This window comes from Lissotriton helveticus, chromosome 1_1, assembly GCF_964261635.1.
Source record: "Lissotriton helveticus chromosome 1_1, aLisHel1.1, whole genome shotgun sequence".
NCBI lineage: Eukaryota > Metazoa > Chordata > Amphibia > Caudata > Salamandridae > Lissotriton > Lissotriton helveticus.
Window position 1 is genome coordinate 1,341,093,592 of NC_136057.1, and position 17,785 is coordinate 1,341,111,376.

The 17,785-nt window shown below is 46.4% G+C and overlaps 1 protein-coding gene across 2 annotated transcripts in view; it reads left to right on the forward strand.

Annotated features, from left to right (window-relative positions):
* LOC144823880 (uncharacterized) overlaps nucleotides 1–17,417 on the forward strand; it is a 145,133-nt gene extending 127,716 nt beyond the window's left edge. For both annotated transcript variants that reach the window (XM_078682771.1, XM_078682779.1), the window contains exon 3: nucleotides 12,899–17,417. In XM_078682771.1, coding sequence (XP_078538897.1) covers nucleotides 12,899–14,808 — 1,910 coding nt within the window. In that variant the 3' untranslated portion in view covers nucleotides 14,809–17,417. The remainder of the gene's footprint in view (nucleotides 1–12,898) is intronic.
* The last annotated feature ends 368 nt before the right edge of the window (nucleotides 17,418–17,785 follow it).

Here is a 17,785-nt window from a genome sequence, read left to right on the forward strand (position 1 = left end):
GAGGGCTCCATTACCCACACTTTTTGACGAGCCTAAAACTCAGCCAGAATGGTATTCTGGTCATACCCGCATTTCATGTCCTCCTGGCTAGCTTCCAGATTCTCCTGTGTGAGTTTTCGGAAGTTGGTTGTCTGGTTGCTGAATGCTAGCATGTAGCTAACTACGTCCTGGGGTTGCTTTTTGGGAGCTTGCTCCCAGCCTTCCTTAACGAAACTGAGAGTTCTTCTCACGCGATGCCAGTATAGAAGTTCAAAAGGGCTGCAGCCAGCCCCCTTCTGTGGTACCTCCCTGTAGGTGAACAAAAGACATGGGAGGAGGACGTCCCACTTACTTCCTCATAGATTCGGGTAGACCCATAATCCTGCATTTTATTGCTACGGTTGAATCTTTCAGCCAACCCATTGGTTTGGAGGTGGTAAGGAGTGGAGAACTTGTAGGTTACCCACACTCCCTCCACATGGCCTGCATGTATCCAGACATGATTCCCCTCCTTGGGCAAACTCTTGCGTGTAAAGATACCCATCTGTGCCTTGGCCACGGCAGGCACGGTTACAATCCCCAAAGGGATAGTTTCCGGGTACTGCATGGCATGGTCCACCAAGACCAGAATTAATCTTTTGCCTATGGCTGTCTTGGGATCCCGAGGCCCCACAATGTTGATGCCAACCCGCTCAAAAGGGTTGCTTATGTCAGGGAAAGATTGCAGAGGGGCCTTGCACTTCCCCACTGACTTGCCACTTGTCTGGCATATAGGACAGGACCTACAGAACGCATTTGAGATCTTCTTCATTTGAGGCCAATAGAAGTGTGTGACAAGCCTGTCAAATGTCTTGTCTTGAGCCAAATGACCTGCCAGTATAACTCCTGAGCCAGACCCAGTAGGAAGGCCCTAAATCACTTGGGGTTCACCAACGCTTGTGTTGCACTAGTCTCATTATACAGGAGGTCATTCTCCCAGTAGATCAGGTGTTTGCCACAGGTGTCACCAGCTGCCTGGGCCTCCGCCTTCTGTGGAGACCCAACAGAGTAGGTTATTCGTTCTTTTCCTTGCAGAACTCCTGCCTGGTGAGACCTCCTTCCTGCTGCCAATTGGACAGCTCAGGCAGGTTCCCCAGTTCGGCCACGTTCTCCTTTGTAGGTAATGGGCGTCCTCTTAAGGGTCAGCCTCTTCCCAGACCTTGTGAGTTTCAGGAGCGGGTTTCCCACGCCTCTTGTCCATCCTCCTCTTTTCATGCACCTGGGCCTTTCTTCCAGGCTCCAGTTCATCTTGACCACCATCACTAGCTGCCACATACCATGTGGTCAGGCACACCCACTCGGGTAACCTCAACGTCTCCAAGTGTGACCAGAGCTCTGCCTCCTTCCAGGTAGTATGCTCCAGGTCGTTACCGTACAGACTGTCCACAAGCATGGATGGACTCACAGCTACGCTCAAGGAAACTGAAACCCCCCCATCACCCTTCCTCCCCCATTCAATGGGAACCAGAACCACTGGGTAGTGGCTCTCACGGTTGTTAGCAGCCACAACTTGGCGGAACACATTAGGGACTACCTTCTCTGAAGATGCCAGATGATACCGGATGGTTGTCATGCTGGCTCCCATGTCCTTCACAGCCTCCACACTTCGTCCATTAATGGTGACCCACTGACCCGTCTTTCTTGTGTTACTGGGCATGTGGTTCTTTACACCATTTATCAGTTACCCAGGGACATTAGGGTAACCTCAACTCTGTCTACCCCACTAGCTGGATAATCTCCTCCCCAAGTGCCACACTAGCGAGCCCCAATAACTACTCACCAGTGGGGGGGTTGTGCCAGCTTGGAACACTTTGCATCCTCTTGTAGTGTCCTTCCTGTTGACACTCATAAGATTTTGGGCATGGCTTGTCTGCAGACTTACTTTCTGTGAACCACTTCTTTTTCTTCTCAGCAGGGGGGTTGGAATCCTGACCCATGGAACAAGTTTTCAGCCCTTTAGAGAACTCCTTGCTTTTGTTTATGGCCCCCGCTCCTTCTGGTGAGGACCCTGCCCACCCTTGTGGTGATGCCCCCGGCCCAAGATACCTTCTTATGGACCCTGGTGCTGACCCAGCAGTTTGCCTTCTGAGCAAGCGCCATGCGGTCAAAGAGGTTAGTACCAATCAAGTGCTGGTGCAGATCTTTGATTGCAAATAATGTACTCTTTTGCAATCTAGTTATACAGCCCCTGATAATCTTTAACATCACTGCTTTTCATCCAACCATCCAGTGCCTTGCTAAAGGAATGAACACAATCTACCTAGGTCTGTGGGTATAGTTTCACACTGTCCCTACTTTCTGTACTTCTCTTGGTTTAAACCATATTTCCTGATTAGGGCTTTCTTCATGAAGGTATACCTCATCCTGTCGCTCCCATCTAGGACCAGTAGAGTGCTCCTTCCCTCAGAAGGGATATGCTTTCACAGACCAGCAAAGCATTCTCAGAAGCCTCAGACCTTCTGTCTGTCATCTCCCCCTCCCTAATCAGCCACCAGACCCTTGAGTATGTGTACTGTCTTGTCAGAGGACACTGATGAAATGCTGTCATCTTGGCTGGACTCCGCCCTCCTGACCTTCATGTCCACATCCTTCAGGCTCAGCTCCTGAGCCATCCTTCTGTAGTAGGGGATCTCTGTGTATAGTCATAATCTAGTGAATAGTCGCGCCCATGTGCGTGGACCCCGGAGCAATCAAAAATAATCTCTTAAAGTGTCGAAAAAATGCAGAACTGCACAGACACTTAAGAGCGAATTAAAGACAGATAATGCAGCCTATAAAAACAGGCTACACTGTCCAGTACTTCAACTAGAAATTCCACCACAAAATCCACAAACAGCAAAGCCTGTCCAGATTTCCCTTGCCTCAACAGCAAAAACCCCTCTGGAATGATAGAGAGGAAGACCTGGACAGACAAGCCCCATAGGCTGCCATTATGTGGCTCAGAACAGGATACTGTGCCTTTAAGAGAACTTTCCAGAACTTCACAGTATCCCAGAATGCACTGCAGGTCCCTTTTACTTTCAGTTCTTTTTTCCGGCTCCTGCAAGCAGGACCCTGGAGCATTGAGCTCTCCCTTTTCAAGGGTTTATTGGTGATTTTTTCACTTTTTTGTCAAGTTGAGTGCTTTCTAAGTACTTTGGTGCCTTTCTTCTTGTTTTTTGCACTCTTTTGATGTCAAATATGCCTGCATTATTTGACAAATGCCCGGAGTGCTCCAGGAAGAAGGCCAAATCAGATCCCCATGAGGTATGTATCCTCTGCCTTTCCTCTTCCCATGTCCCAGAGGAGTGTGGGATTTGTCAGGGCTTCTCTGGCAGGACCCTGAAGGACAGAAAGAAGATCAGGCTTCAGGGCTTTGAGGAAAGAAGGCTGAAGGTGCAAGGTGGGTCTGGAGGGGCTTCCTCTGCCCGTGCTGAGGCCTCTGAGGGGCTCCCCAGGGGCCGGAAGACCAGCAAGCGTCACCATTCTCCGTCAGGGTCGATTGCACCGACTACGACGTCGAGAGGGATGACTACAGTCTGTTCCCCGTCTCCCCAGGGCTCTGGGTCGAAGCGCCGTCGACGCTCGATGCCACTGAACAGACCACCGTCGAGGTCTCCTGTGACGATTTCGTCGTCGGAGTCGGAGTCAACGTCGAGTGATCGACGTCGAAAGGCCCGGCGTCGGCGCTCGCCGTCGAGGCGACACCGCCGTTCGCCGTCGGTGAAAAGGAGAAGATCGTCGTCGAGGGGATCCTCGTCGTCGAAGAGAAGTTCGCCGTCGAGGCGCGGATCGCCGTCGAGGCGCAGGAGGTCGCTGTCGAGGTGCAGGAGGTCGCCGTCGAGGCGCCGAAGGTCGACGTTGGGGCGAAGGAGATCGCCGGCGAGGCGAACGAGGTCGACGTCGAGGCGAAGGCATTCGCCGTCGAGGGGTAAACGGTCGACGTCGAGGAAAGGACGCTCGCCGTCGAGGGACCGACGCTCGCCGTCCGGTCGCCGTTCTTCGACGGGGAAGGAGATCTGGCGCCATGGGAGGTTCGCCTACGTCCCAGGCTGGGAAGGAAGGCGGATCACCGGGTTCGGTGTACTCCATGGTGTATACTCCGTCACAGAGGCCGGTTACACCCCCGCCTCCATTACCTAGGGGACTCCCTCCGAGGGACCCTACTCCTCCTCCTCTACCACCACTGCCTCACACTATGCCTCGACCTCAGCTACCAGCAGACAAGCCGCCTCCGGTTCCTCCGAGGTCGGTCTTGCTGCCCAGGCTTCCGACCCCTCTCAAGGGGACCCCTAAGCCGAAGGCCCCGGCCAAGCCGAAGTCGCCCGCCCAGGTGGAACCGGCAGATCGACCAAAGCCGAGGAAGTCACGCTCACGCTCTAGACGCGAGAGGAAGATTGAGTCGACGACGTAGATCCTCCACCAGGTCAAGACATCGCCATAGGAGGCATGGATCGAGGTCCCGCACGGACTCCTCCAGGACCAGGACCTATTCTCCGACCTTGTCGGAATCCCCGGGGACAAGGGTGTCTCCGGTGGACGACATCAGCACGTTCCAGGATGTTCTCCTGAGGGGGGCTGCAAAATTGGGAATCACGGTGACGGCTCCAACACCCTCGACGTCAGTGATATTTGAGACGCTTCACAAGAAGCATTTGTCTTGCCCTCTACTGCCACTAGTGCATGGTTTGGTAGAGCCTGCGTAGGAGCTGTTCCTCACGCCAGCGGTGGTGAAGGCCGCTCCCTCCCGACTTCTGAAGTACAGGGCCCCGGATTCGGACCCGGCTTTCCTGCGGATAGACCCGGTACCTGACTCTGTGATAGTGACGGCGGCCAGGAAGTTACATTCTACCTCCCCGTCCTCCACCGTACCGCCCGATAAGGAAAGCTGATGGATCGACTCAGCTGGTAGGAAGGCTTGTGGGACTGCATCCACGGCCATGAAGGCGTCCAGCGATGCGGCGTTACTAGGGCGATATGACCGTGCCCTCTGGGAATCCCTGCAACAGTTCACGGAACTCCTGCTACGAGACAAGAGGGAGGACTTCCAGGAGATACTCCAAGAGGGGATGCTGGTTTCAAACAGGTCATCAGCGCGGCTGCGGATGTCTCTCTTTTGGCTGCCCATGGGTACTGTCATGGGATCAACCAGCGGCGCCATGCTTGGCTCAGGCTCACATCACTTAAGCCGGAGGCCCAGCAGCGGGTGGCCAATCTGCCCTTCTCGGGGGAAACCCTGTTCGGAAAGCATGCCGATGATGAGATGGCCCACATGAAGGCGGAGGCAGAGACCCTGACGGCTGTGGGCTTGGAGAAGCCCAAAGAAAAGGCGGCCTACCGCCTGTTCCAGAGACGGTTCGGTGCACAGGGAAGAGGACGAGGGCAGTCTTCGGGACAGCAGCAGCAACAACGGCAGCAGTTCCGGAGACCCTTCCAGAAGCGCCAGAAGGGTAGAGGGGGACAGCAGTCCTCTACAGCGAACAAGGGCCCGGCCGGGTCTCGACCCTGAGCGGTCACTTCCCCTTCATCCGTTACCCGCTCCGGTGGGGGGAAGCGTTCAATTTTTTCTGGCAGAGTGGAGAAAAATTACTCAGGACAAGGGGGTGCTGAATATTGTTTGCAATGGATACAGTCTTCGGTTCACCAGCCCGCCTCCATCAATTCCTCCGGTCAGCTTGCAGTTTCAACTGGGCGGGCTCCAGGCGGAGGCCGATATCCTGTTAAGGAAAAGGGCGATAGAAGACGTGCCTCTGTCTCAAAGAGGAAGAGGTCTGTACTCCCGGTTCTTCCTGGTTCGAAAGAAGGACAAGAACGAGTTCAGGCCCATTCTGGACTTGCGACAGGCAAACAAGTGGATTCGCAGAGAAAAGTTTTGCATGCGGTCGTTGCATCAGATTTATCCTCAGTTACAACAGGGAGACTGGCTATGTGCAATAGACCTACAGGATGCGTACTTCCATGTGCCCATTGCACACAAACACAGGAAGTTCCTGCGATTTCAAGTCGGCACCAATCATTATCAGTACACAATACTGCCATTCGGACTGAAGTCTGCGCCCAGAACATTCTCGAAGTGTATGGCAGTGGTAGCAGCACACCTAAGGAAGAACAACAAGGTGTTTGTCTACCCGTATCTGGACGATTGGTTGATCAAAGTGTCCTCATTCTCGGAAGCTCAAGCACACTTCCAGAAGACGTGCGTTCTCTTGAACAAGCTGGGGTTGCACATCAACATGTCCAAGTCTGTCCCGACTCCGGTCCAGTGCATTCAGTACTTGGTAGCCACCATCAATACGCTGTCAGCAGTGCGTGTCTCCTTCGGAGGAGCGAAGGTTATCTCTCCTTCGGAAGGCTCAGGCTCTTATGACCACTCCATCTACAACAGTGAGGACGGTGTCTTCTCTACTGGGGTCGATGGCCTCTTGTATCTTCCTAACGCCACACGCACGACTGCACATGAGACTGTTGCAGGAGTGCTTGGAGGATCAGTGGGATCAGAGGAAAGGGTCTTGGGACGACAAGATACAACTGTCTCTGCATGCTCTCAGTCTCTGAAGTGGTGGTGTTCAGCAGAGAATCTCCTCAGGGGGGTTCCCTTCCACAAGGTCATTCCCACTCAGACTATCGTGATGGATGCGTCTCTCCAGGGCTGGGGAGCGCACTCCGGAGACTTACAGATTCAAGGCACGTGGTCCCCGACGGAGTCCACGTATCACATCAACTTCCTGGAACTCAGAGCTGTTCACTTGGCACTGAAGGCCTTCCTTCCATCCTTCCAGACCAACTCTCTGCTTGTACAGACGGACAATACGACCACAATGTATTACCTCAACAAGCAGGGGGGCTCGAGATCACGCACTCTGTCGCAGGAGGCGCAGGCGATCTGGCGATGGCTACTGGCAAGAGGAATGACGATAACGGCTACTCATCTACCAGGTGTGCAGAATGTTCAGGCGGACGCACTGAGCAGACTGATTCAGGAAAACCACGGATGGGTCATAAACGACGGAGTACTAGGAGAAGTCTTCGCGAGGCGGGGGACTCCAGACATAGATCTGTTTGCCACCGCCGAAAACACCAAATGCCGAGACTTCGCCTCCAGGTACTACCAGCAGGGGACGCTGGGGAATGCTCTATGGATCGACTGGTCGAACAGCTTTCTGTACGCTTTTCCACCCATTCCCCTGATTCCGGCAGTGCTCATCAAGTTGTCCCAGCCCAGGGCGCGGATGATCCTGATTGCCCCGGAATGGCCCAGACAGTGGTGGTTCACCGACCTGCTTCACCGGTCTCTCCTTCCTCACATACGGTTGCCGTGCAGGCCGGACCTTCTCATGAAGTTCGGGGGGCTGATGTTGCACCCCAACCTCTCGTCTTTGAGTTTGGCGGCATGGCTCCTGAGATAGTGCAGTATGGCCATTTGAATCTACCCGAAGATTGTATGGACATATTGACAGAGGCTAAGAGACCTTCCACTCGGACTTCCTATGCTTACAAGTGGAAGAGGTTCTATATCTGGTGCAAGTCCAAGAACTATGACCCGACGAAATGCAAGGAAGACTTCATCCTTCCTTACCTTCTGTATTTGGCGCAGTCCTGCCTTAATGTTCATTCCATTAAGGTTCATCTCGCTGCATTGACTGCCTACAGGAAATGCCCTTCACAGACTTCCTTCTTCCAGATCCCTGTGATCAAAGATTTTTTGGAAGGCTTGAAGAAAGTATTCCCTCCTGTCAGGCTTCCTTCGCCTTCATGGGAATTGAATGTGGTGCTGTCCAGGTTGATGAAGGAGCCTTTTGAACCTATTCATAAGGCTACGTTGCAGCACCTGTCCTGGAAGGCGGCGTTCCTCGTGGCCATTACATCGGCCCGCAGTGTGAGTGAAATTCAGGCGTTGTGTTGCCAAGAACCTTATACTGTTTTTCATGCTGCTAAGGTTGTTATGCGTACTCACCCTAAATTTCTTCCTAAGGTTATTTCTGATTTTCATGTCAACTAGACTATAACTTTGCCTACGTTTTTTCAGAATCCTTCATCTCCAGCGGAAAAGTCTTTGCATTCCCTGGATGTTAGGAGGGTGTTGAAATTTTATCTGGATAAGACAAAAGATATTCGTAGGTCAGACCAATTGTTTATCAATTATGGATCAGTCAAGACCGGTCTTGCTACCTCTAAACAGTCCATCTCTAGGTGGATTGTGCCCTGCATACTACTGGGTTACCAAAAGGCTAACAAGACCTTAGGGGGTAAACCTAAGGCTCATTCCACCAGGGGCAAAGCTGCCCCGACGGCTTTGCTCCGTAATGTTCCAATTGCAGAAATCTGCAAGGCGGCCACTTGGAAGTCGGTCCATACCTTTGCTAAACATTACTGCCTGGACACTGATGCCAGGGCTGACGCTCAGGTTGGGCAGGCTTTGCTGCGAAATCTGTTTGCACAATAGTGGTGTTATTTCTCTTTTCTCCGCCGCTTTGGTGTGGGGATGGGCTTGCCATTCTATTCACTAGATTATGACTATACACAGAGATCCCCTACTACAGAAGGAGTAGTTTCTGTCCTGTAACTCCAGTTCTGTAGCAGGGGTATCCCTGTTATAGTCATAAGCGCCCGCCCTTCTCCCCGGTGGAGAGAGATATTCATGTAAGGAATGCTACAGGTCTGGCGTGTTACGCCTTCAAAAAGAACTGAAAGTAAAAGGGACCTGCAGTGCATTCTGGGATACTGTGAAGTTCTGGAAAGTTCTCTTAAAGGCACAGTATCCTGTTCTGAGCCACATAATGGCAGCCTATGGGGCTTGTCTGTCCAGGTCTTCCTCTCTATCATTCCAGAGGAGTTTTTGCTGTTGAGGCAAGGGAAATCTGGACAGGCTTTGCTGTTTGTGGATTTTTGGGTGGAATTTCTAGTTAAAGTACTGGACAGTGTAGCCTGTTTTTATAGGCTGCATTATCTGTCTTTAATTCTCTCTGTCTGTGCAGTTCTGCATTTTTTCGACACTTTAAGAGCTATTTTTGATTGCTCCGGGGTGCACGCACATCGGCGGGACTATTCACTAGATTATGACTATAACAGAGATACCCCTACTACAGAACTGGAGTTACAGGACAGAAACTACTCCTTATTCCTCTTGGCCAGTCGTTTTTCTTTGAAAGCTTGCTACTTTTCCAGATTAAAATTGGATAGCTTAAATTTCAATTTCCTTTCCCCCTGCTGCAGCTCCTCTGGGGGAGGCCTCTAGATAATATACTGCTCCCTGGGCAGGCTGTTGGGCCCCCTTCCCCTCAGGCTGTCCCAGATTCCCCAGTTAATCCTGGGTCAGCTCCTCAACCTCCTCCATTACTTGCTTATCCTCTTCTGGGGCCACAGACCCTGCATTGGGAGCTACTGCCCAGGCAAAACGCCTCTTGCAGATCCACCTTCCTTGTGAAGCCTTTAGCATACATCCTTGAGATGGGCCACAGTGTATGTTTCAAGCTGGTCCAGCTCAAAATCCATTTTTGACGGTGCAGCTGCTGCTTCTCCTGACACATGATTTTGGAACAAATTAATTGCCAATCGGGGGAAATTTAAAAAAGGCTCGAATTGGTCTGAGATATGTATAGTAGTGTACACCAATCATTGTATGCACTGCAGAAATACAAATCCTATCCTTACCGCTGATCACCAATGTTAGAAATTGAGTTTTTGGTTGGCAGAGGTATGCACCCTGTCCAAACAGGAACCACAGTCTTGGTCAGGGTAAGTCAATAACATACTCTAAATTCATCTGTGCTCCCCCTCTGGCAGCTTGGCACAGAGCAGTAAGACTTAAATAAGAGGCAATGCGTAAAGTATATGTGCACACAATTCACAGTAACACAGTGAAAACGCCACAAAAGAACTCCACAGCAGTGTAGACAAATAGTCAACATTGTTAAGAGTAAAACAAGACCACAATGACAAAAATCCAATAAGTAGAAGTCAAGATATGAATTTGTAAATAATAAACTGTGTTGTAGTGCTTAGAAACAAATAGCGCCAACCAGGGTTATGTGGTCGCGCTTGACCAGGGCAAATCCAAAAGTTCAGGCAGAATGCCATGGAACTCTGGTCGGATACAGGCACCAACTTTTGGCCGCTGAATAATACGTTGGATGCTTCAGCAATGCACGGAGTAAAAGAGGAGATGTGTCATTGAAAATCCTGCAGATTTAGGCAATACGTCAGTTCCGATCTGAGCAAAGTCAAAGATGCGTTGAGAGTCAAGATGCAATGGACATCGGGGTGATGCATCTTCATTGTACGCTGGCCTGTAGGCAATGTGTTGGCGTTAAGCCATGCAGCGTCGTAAATGGGCCGATGTATTGTGCAGTCAGCGATGCAGTGTCCGCAGTTCGTGCAGCAATGGTGATGTCAGTGTCGAAGGAAATACGCCGGTTTCGATCGGCGCAATACCCTCCAGTGACGGAAAATCAAGTCAGGTGAGAGCATTAGGCCTCATGTGTGTGTATGGTATGCTTGCGTAATACAGGCAGGGATACACAATATCCGAAAGGGGCTTATAGCGTGGGCCTAAACATGTTGGCTTTGATGTATTAGGGTTGACTGAACAATTGGCTTCAATTAGAACCTATATCCCGGTTACCCTACAAATAAAGGAATTCTTTGGGTATACCTCGAGGTATTTTTTAACTTTCTACTCTCTATCTGGATCCCTGCTTACCCAGCAGGATTATATCTAGGAACTCCCATCCTTTTGGTTGAGTCCGCCCTGGTGGTACCACCCTACCAGGGTGTGGAAAGGCACCAGTGATGAAGTATGTCACGATAAAGTGAGTGAGGCATCTATTTCAATATCTTTTGATAGTAGCATCCCAGTTGGACCTTGTCCGTCTCCCTCCTTCTCTTATTTTGCTCAGTTGCTCTTGTGTGATAATAGTGAGTTTGGGAGAATGCAGCTGGGCAGATCTTCTCTTGCTGTCCCTCTGTGAAGATCATCAGGCAGGGTTGCCAGCAGTAAAGTAAAAATGCTTTATCAATTTGGAATACCTCTACATCGGTACAATATGACAGATATAGCTGCAATGTCCCTGGCACCAAAGGAATGTTAGTAATGAATCTCTGCAACGCTGCATGTTTATCACTCAGGCATTGAGCTTTAAAGAGACTTTGGAAATTCAACCATTTTCCTCCAAACATTAGCTTATGAGTTATGAAAATACAAACATTTACATCTCAAGTAAAGGGGTTTTCAATTTTGATATTTATATATAAACTCACCAAAGCAAATGCTTCTAATTTATTGGAGACGGCTGCACAAAAGAGAGCTACTTGCAGGAGAGCTATCAGTAGCTCCCGAGCTACTTGGTGGAAAAGGCTGCGCTAGGTGTTTGGCAGATGCATGCAGCACCGCGAAGCCACAGGTGTTACACGGAAGTCCATAGTGTGAGAGAGCGATGGAGAGAGGGGGAAGAGCGTACAGGGAAGAGAGATACAACACATGCACTCTAATGGAGTGCATCACAAGTAAAAACAACTATTTCCTTCCAAGCAAACACTCGTAGAAGACTACAAGGAGCCAACCAGGAAGGCAGTACAGAGGCTAGTCACCACAGAAGGGACAAACATAAGCTGGACGTGCAAACACATCTAGATCCAACAAATAAAAGCAAGCCAATGAGAGTGACAAAAGGCAAAACCAATGGTAAGCAATGCGCGGTATGCATTTCTAAGTAAGCTTTCAGCATTTCTTTCTGGTAGGCTTTGTCCTAAAAAGGTGTAGATGTTGTGCCTCTCCAGACCACATTGTTTCAGTCTGGGGTACAATCCTTGTCAGAGAGTCCTTTGCATACATGCATGCTTCTCATGTGTGCTGAAGTCAAAAATCAAAAGCATCCAAAGAAACTCTGAATGGGCCACTTAGAGCAGAGGTGCACAGTCTCCAGAGTCATGGAGGGGATATTTCTGCTGCAAAAAATAAATACCAAGTCAATTTGGCAAGAACTCTACCTTTATTTATCTTCATTTTAGGGTGTTTGATCTCTTCTAGATAGGTTACGCCATGAAACTTTTTACCAGGAAGACGAGATACAAATGTACATGACATTTACATTTGTATCTCGTACATGTACATGAGCTGTAGTTTCCAATTTGTAGAAAATGTGACATTTCCTTGTAGGTGTAAGTAAATCTGTGATAATGTTTGTATTTGACTGCTGTTTGGAGCCGTTTTAAGAATCCATGTGAAGTATACAATTATCTTTGGCATTGGACAATACAATTCCACACTCCCTGGCATTTAACAGGGGTATAAGCTGTCATGAATTGAAAATGGGTAGTGGTAGGTATCAATCTGGGGAGCTTCTGCACATACATTAAAGTTTATTTGACTAGATAACGCCACCTACCCAACAGTAAGTCGGAAACCTACTAGAGCCGGCCTTCAGACACACCAAGGTAAGCAGAAGTCTTTTGTCCAACCATAAGTGTCCTTTTTTTGCAGCAATTCCATTTATTTATTTATTTTTGAATAGCAAGAATCTGTAAGGTAGGTCAGTAAGGTCATAGATCTGTGTAATCGGAGGGTCACATTCTCTAATCCACATGTGTAGTATAGAGCTACATGGAGTGCCATCATGCTGGATAACAACATGACCTGCTCCTTAGCTGTCATAAGCTCATGTCTTCACTATTTTTACTGAGATACTTGCCTGTTAATTATGTGCAAAGAAAGCTGAATTAGCTACTTGAAAAATCCTTTTTGTATTTGCTTAGCTTTTGCAGTGCTCCCATTGAGGCTCTTTCCCTTATATGTAATACTTATCAGTAGAATCTCACGCAACAGATCTAAAATTTGATATTTCAGGCCTTTGAAATGCGAAACCTGCTCGTAAGTGAACATGTTATTTTTCTGCCTATCCTACAGGAACTGAAATCGTTATCAAAAGTGAGGATAACAGTCATGAAGAATGTGCTGAAACCTGTGCATCACAAACAAAAACCACAAAAAATTCCAAAGAAAAAGACTCGCAGAGCCGTGAGGAGACCTGCATAATACAGAACAAATTTCCAAAGAAAAAAGGAAGCCATGTCAGTGTAAACTCCGACAACTCAACCATTTGTAAAAGAGTTACCCGACAAGCCACAAAGTCTAAAGAACAGAGGAGATCAAAAAAGACAAAAACTTTATACACATGTACGGACTGCGGGAAAGTTTGCCACCATCGGTCAAACTTAATCATACATCAAAGAACTCACACAGGAGAAAAACCATATACGTGCACTGATTGTGGAAAAAGTTTCAGCCAGCGGGCAAATCTTACCATTCATCAGCGAACTCACACAGGTGAAAAGCCACACATATGTTTTGAATGTGGGGCCAGTTTCACTCAGTCATCCACTTTGATGAATCACAAGCAGACACACAGTGAGGGGAAACCATATACATGTAGTCAGTGTGGTAAGAAATACGGTATGCTATTGTCATTGATCAGACACCAGAAAACTCATTCGGGAACTAAACCTTGCACATGTAGCGACTGTGGAAAAAGCTTCAGTCGTACCTCATATTTGATTATACACAAGAGAATTCACAAAGGAGAGAAACCATATTTATGTTGTGCATGTGGGAAAAGCTTCAGTCAGAAATCACATCTTGCTATCCATCAGAGAGTACACACAGGAGAAAAACCATATACATGCAAACAATGTGGAAAAGGTTTCAGCAGTCGGACACATCTTAGTGGTCATCAGAGAACACACACAGGCGAAAAACCATTCAAATGTACGGATTGTGGGAAAAGCTTCAAACAGAGTGCTCACCTTCGTACTCATCGAAGAACCCACACAGGTGAGGCTCCTTATACATGTACAGTGTGTGGAAAAAGCTGCACTCAGAAATCTAATTTAATTACCCATCAGAGAATTCACACGGGAGAGAAACCGTTTGCATGTGAGTGCGGAAAAAGCTTTGTTCAGAAATCAGAACTTGTGGCTCATCAGGGTACACACCTAAAAGCTAAAGCAGCAGAGTCAAAGGCAGCAAAATTAAAAGAAAATCCTGAAATTGATGGTGCCAACAAACAGGTTATTTCAAATGTTTCAGATGAGGAGCAGGCAAAAGAGAATCCTACCAACTTTGAGAATAAGCAGACCAGGAACTGGGATAGAAAGAAGAAAATAGACCTCATGTGGAGCTGTGTTTATGTTGAAATAAAATCTGAAAGGAATGATCTGAGCAGTCATCAAAAAAATGATTTATTGGAAGAAATGTTTCGGAAGAGACAGCCTAACATGACCGAACTCACTAGAAAAAACTTAATCAAGCATAAAAACTACATAAAGAACCATAAACTGTTTAACAGCACTAGAAAAGAGATTCTAAGACAAGACGTATTGGAATACATGAAAAGGGAAGAGATGGTTATTCAAGCTTCTAAACTTGATAACACAAACACACAGAGAAGAGACAAACATCCTCCAGTAGAGAATGGTGCAATTTTGCTATCAGCATCTTCTCTAACTGGGCCATTGCACATTGCTTTAACGCCTAGTGTACCCCAGACTCATGAAACAAGACACTCAGGTGAACCAAACTCTATTTCAGACGCTGGGATCCTTGAGAAGGAAAACCCAAATGAACAGAACAGCATAGTCTTGCTTCCTACATCACAAGCCACTCTCCCAGGCGATACAGGAATAACCTGCATTATTCAGCCATCCCAAGAAACTGAAGCACTTTTTGGAACAAAATCCTATTTACACATTGGGTCCCGTGGACCAGACAATCTCGAAGAACAGCTAGTAGTTTACCTGGGGGAAGGAACATACATCTAAATTGACTCAAAGAGCTTATATTAATTCTAAAATAATCCAAAGATGGATACGTGATTACTTTAGTTACTAAATGTAGTCAATTTATTTTAGTTATTAAATACAGTGAGCCATTAACGGAAGTGATAGTAAAGTAACTACTGATATCACCACAAAAAAACAAAACTCATGCAGGAAACAGATTCCCATTTGAAATATAGACCCCAAGTACACTGTAAAATAGTAAAAACCAGTGGTAGCAACTCTAGGTTGATATCCTTTTGATACAAAGGTCAACCACATTATCTAGACAGAAATGGGTGTTTGTATTTGGCGTTCTTGTTGTAGGTGAACTCAACACACCGGTACACCTCAAAGTATATTCACTTAGAAATCCTGGAGTGGCCTCAGTTGGAGTTTAATCATTTGTGGAAAAGAAATTGAAATTCTCTTGTTCCTCTAAAACATTAACAAATGGCATGAGTATATGTGCTGTACACCAGATGAGGCCGAAGATATAAATTGACTAAATGGAGACCCAATATCAGACCCAAAAGAGAGGCTTATACTGGAGAGAAAATAATAGGGTGAATAATAAAACCTCAAATTTTGCTGTAAAATAAAGAAAAAAGGTTTTCACTCAGTTGCAACATTGGCTGCAAGTTTAGGAAAACTAAAACTTGTAGCAGAGATTATTCGGTCCTGAATATGGCGACAATATTTCACATACAAATATAAAAAAGTCCTCAGATTATCTCTTTGGATCTCTGTAAACCATTGAGAAAAGGCGCAAAACAGTTTAATCAAAAACAACCAAATTTGATCCCATGCCAAACGCTAAAACCATCTAAAAAACTGAGGTTAATTTAAAAACTCAAATTAGTGAAAGAAAAACCTAAAAACATCATCATCACACGTATCTCAATGCCATCGGATATCATTTTTCTGCTGAGTTTCATTCATAGTAAGCACAGAAGAAGGCAAATTAATGGTTAGGATAAAAGTGGTATCAGAAGGTGAAAGTTAGAGTAAAGACTTATTGGGGACTCCTACCTAAAATGGTCCAACTGTATTCTTGCACTCATTCATATAATACTGATTATTGATGAAAGGGATTTAGACCATGCTCTTTAAAAGTCTTCAATATAAATATATCTAAACTTGTCTTTCATTACAATATTTCCTACTTCTCGCAATACTCTTACAGAAGATTTTAAGTCCTTCATTCAGGAAATCTGAACTGATATATGGGATCAGCAGTCCCATATTAGTGGTTCCTTTGTATTCCTCAGAGGGTAAGAAAAACACAGTACTGACAATAGAGTAAGACTGGTATTTCATTGTAGTTATTGGCATTGTTTTCCTTTGTCTGTATAAATGAAGAAAGCATGGTCTCCTCACAAAAACTATGTCTAGTTAAATATATTACATGTTAAAGGGAATACGATAAAATATGATACAAAAAATTCTTAAGGACTGTAAAATCCTACTGTGCTTTCTGGCCATAGTATTTAAAAATTCTAAATCTCTTTGACAGTTTAAAGTTAGGTGATGAAAATGCTAAAAGATATCTTCGGCTGCATTCAAGTACTAAAACTGCACTCAATTTAAAACACCATAAATGTTGAACATTATCTTAAAACACCCCGAATCGTAGTCAAGGTCACTGATTTTTCTTGTGCTTGCAGAAGAAAATGAATTCAAAACATTATTAATGAGTTAATTGTGTACCTGCTGCAAATATGAGTTGAGATATTAATACAAACAAACCTGAGTGCCAGGGTAGCCAAGTACAAAACAGATACTGTGAGGAATGAAGAAGCATTACCTGTTCATTATCCACAACAAAGGAATGTCGCCTCATAAAAAGAAATTAGAATCTTGGCTGTAGAAACTTTCTTCCAGTATTGAAAGAAGTTCAGGATCTGTGCACATCATCTGAACAGAAAATGAGCTGGTGGAAACAGTAAAATGAAAGTTCTCTCTCCTACCTTTTAAGAGGGTTCTTTGTTCTTTATATGTTGAACTTTGCTTAAAAAGTTGAGGGGTGCATGTGCTAGAACAACAGTGACTTATTTGAGAGGCGGAAAATAGGCACTCTGCTTTTGAGAAGCTACAGATGTGGACTGTCTCCAATTTTCTTAACTTTGGAATTTTCACAGCCATCATCAAGGCCCAGTTTTGGAGCTGAAGTCATACTATCTCCTAAAAGAACGCCTCTTATTTTTTAACAACTTGCAGTGACAGTAATTGATAAAACCCTGAAAAATGGTGAGGGCTTCACATGAGAAACACTTTTTTTTTCTCTCTCCATGGACACATACCTCATGTCGAAAAAGATTTTTTCGAGGTAGTGACAAAACTGATGTGTTTTCTACCAAACCCGAAAAAATAAAAATAAAGGTTCATAGCCTGTTCTTAAGCTTCAAGGTCTAGACTATGCTCAGGTATCCCAATGAAGTACTCAATCAAGGTACAGTGTGGACACACCCAGGAACTCGTGCTTCCTGCCCAGTATGGGTGGAAGATGTTGCATATTGTAACATGAGCTTGGAGAGCAAACTGAGTGGCCTCTGTAATCTGTTTACATAATTGAGTGGTGGCACCTAACTTAATAAAAGTTATCACATTAATGACTAGTATTTGTGATCTGCTTTTCTTAAGTGTTAAATTTCTTAAGCAGTAACATTTTGTAATTAAGAAAACCATAATCGATAATAACAAACTATATTTTATGAATAAACTTTTTGGGAGGTGTATTTCCTTCTGATGTGTAGAGGATGTCCTCAAGAAACACTGGTTTTAAACCCTGTGGTGCCTGTCACCGGGCCATGTCGGTGACGGACCTGCACGTGATGTGTTTGTGGTGTTTGGAGATCGACCACGACTCCAACTCGTACTCGACTGCCGAGCCATGGTGTCGCAAACTTTGGGGGAGCAGTCCCTGAAGCTGCCAGAGGACCAACATGCAATTCCACAAAAGTCAAGGTCCAGCTCGAGA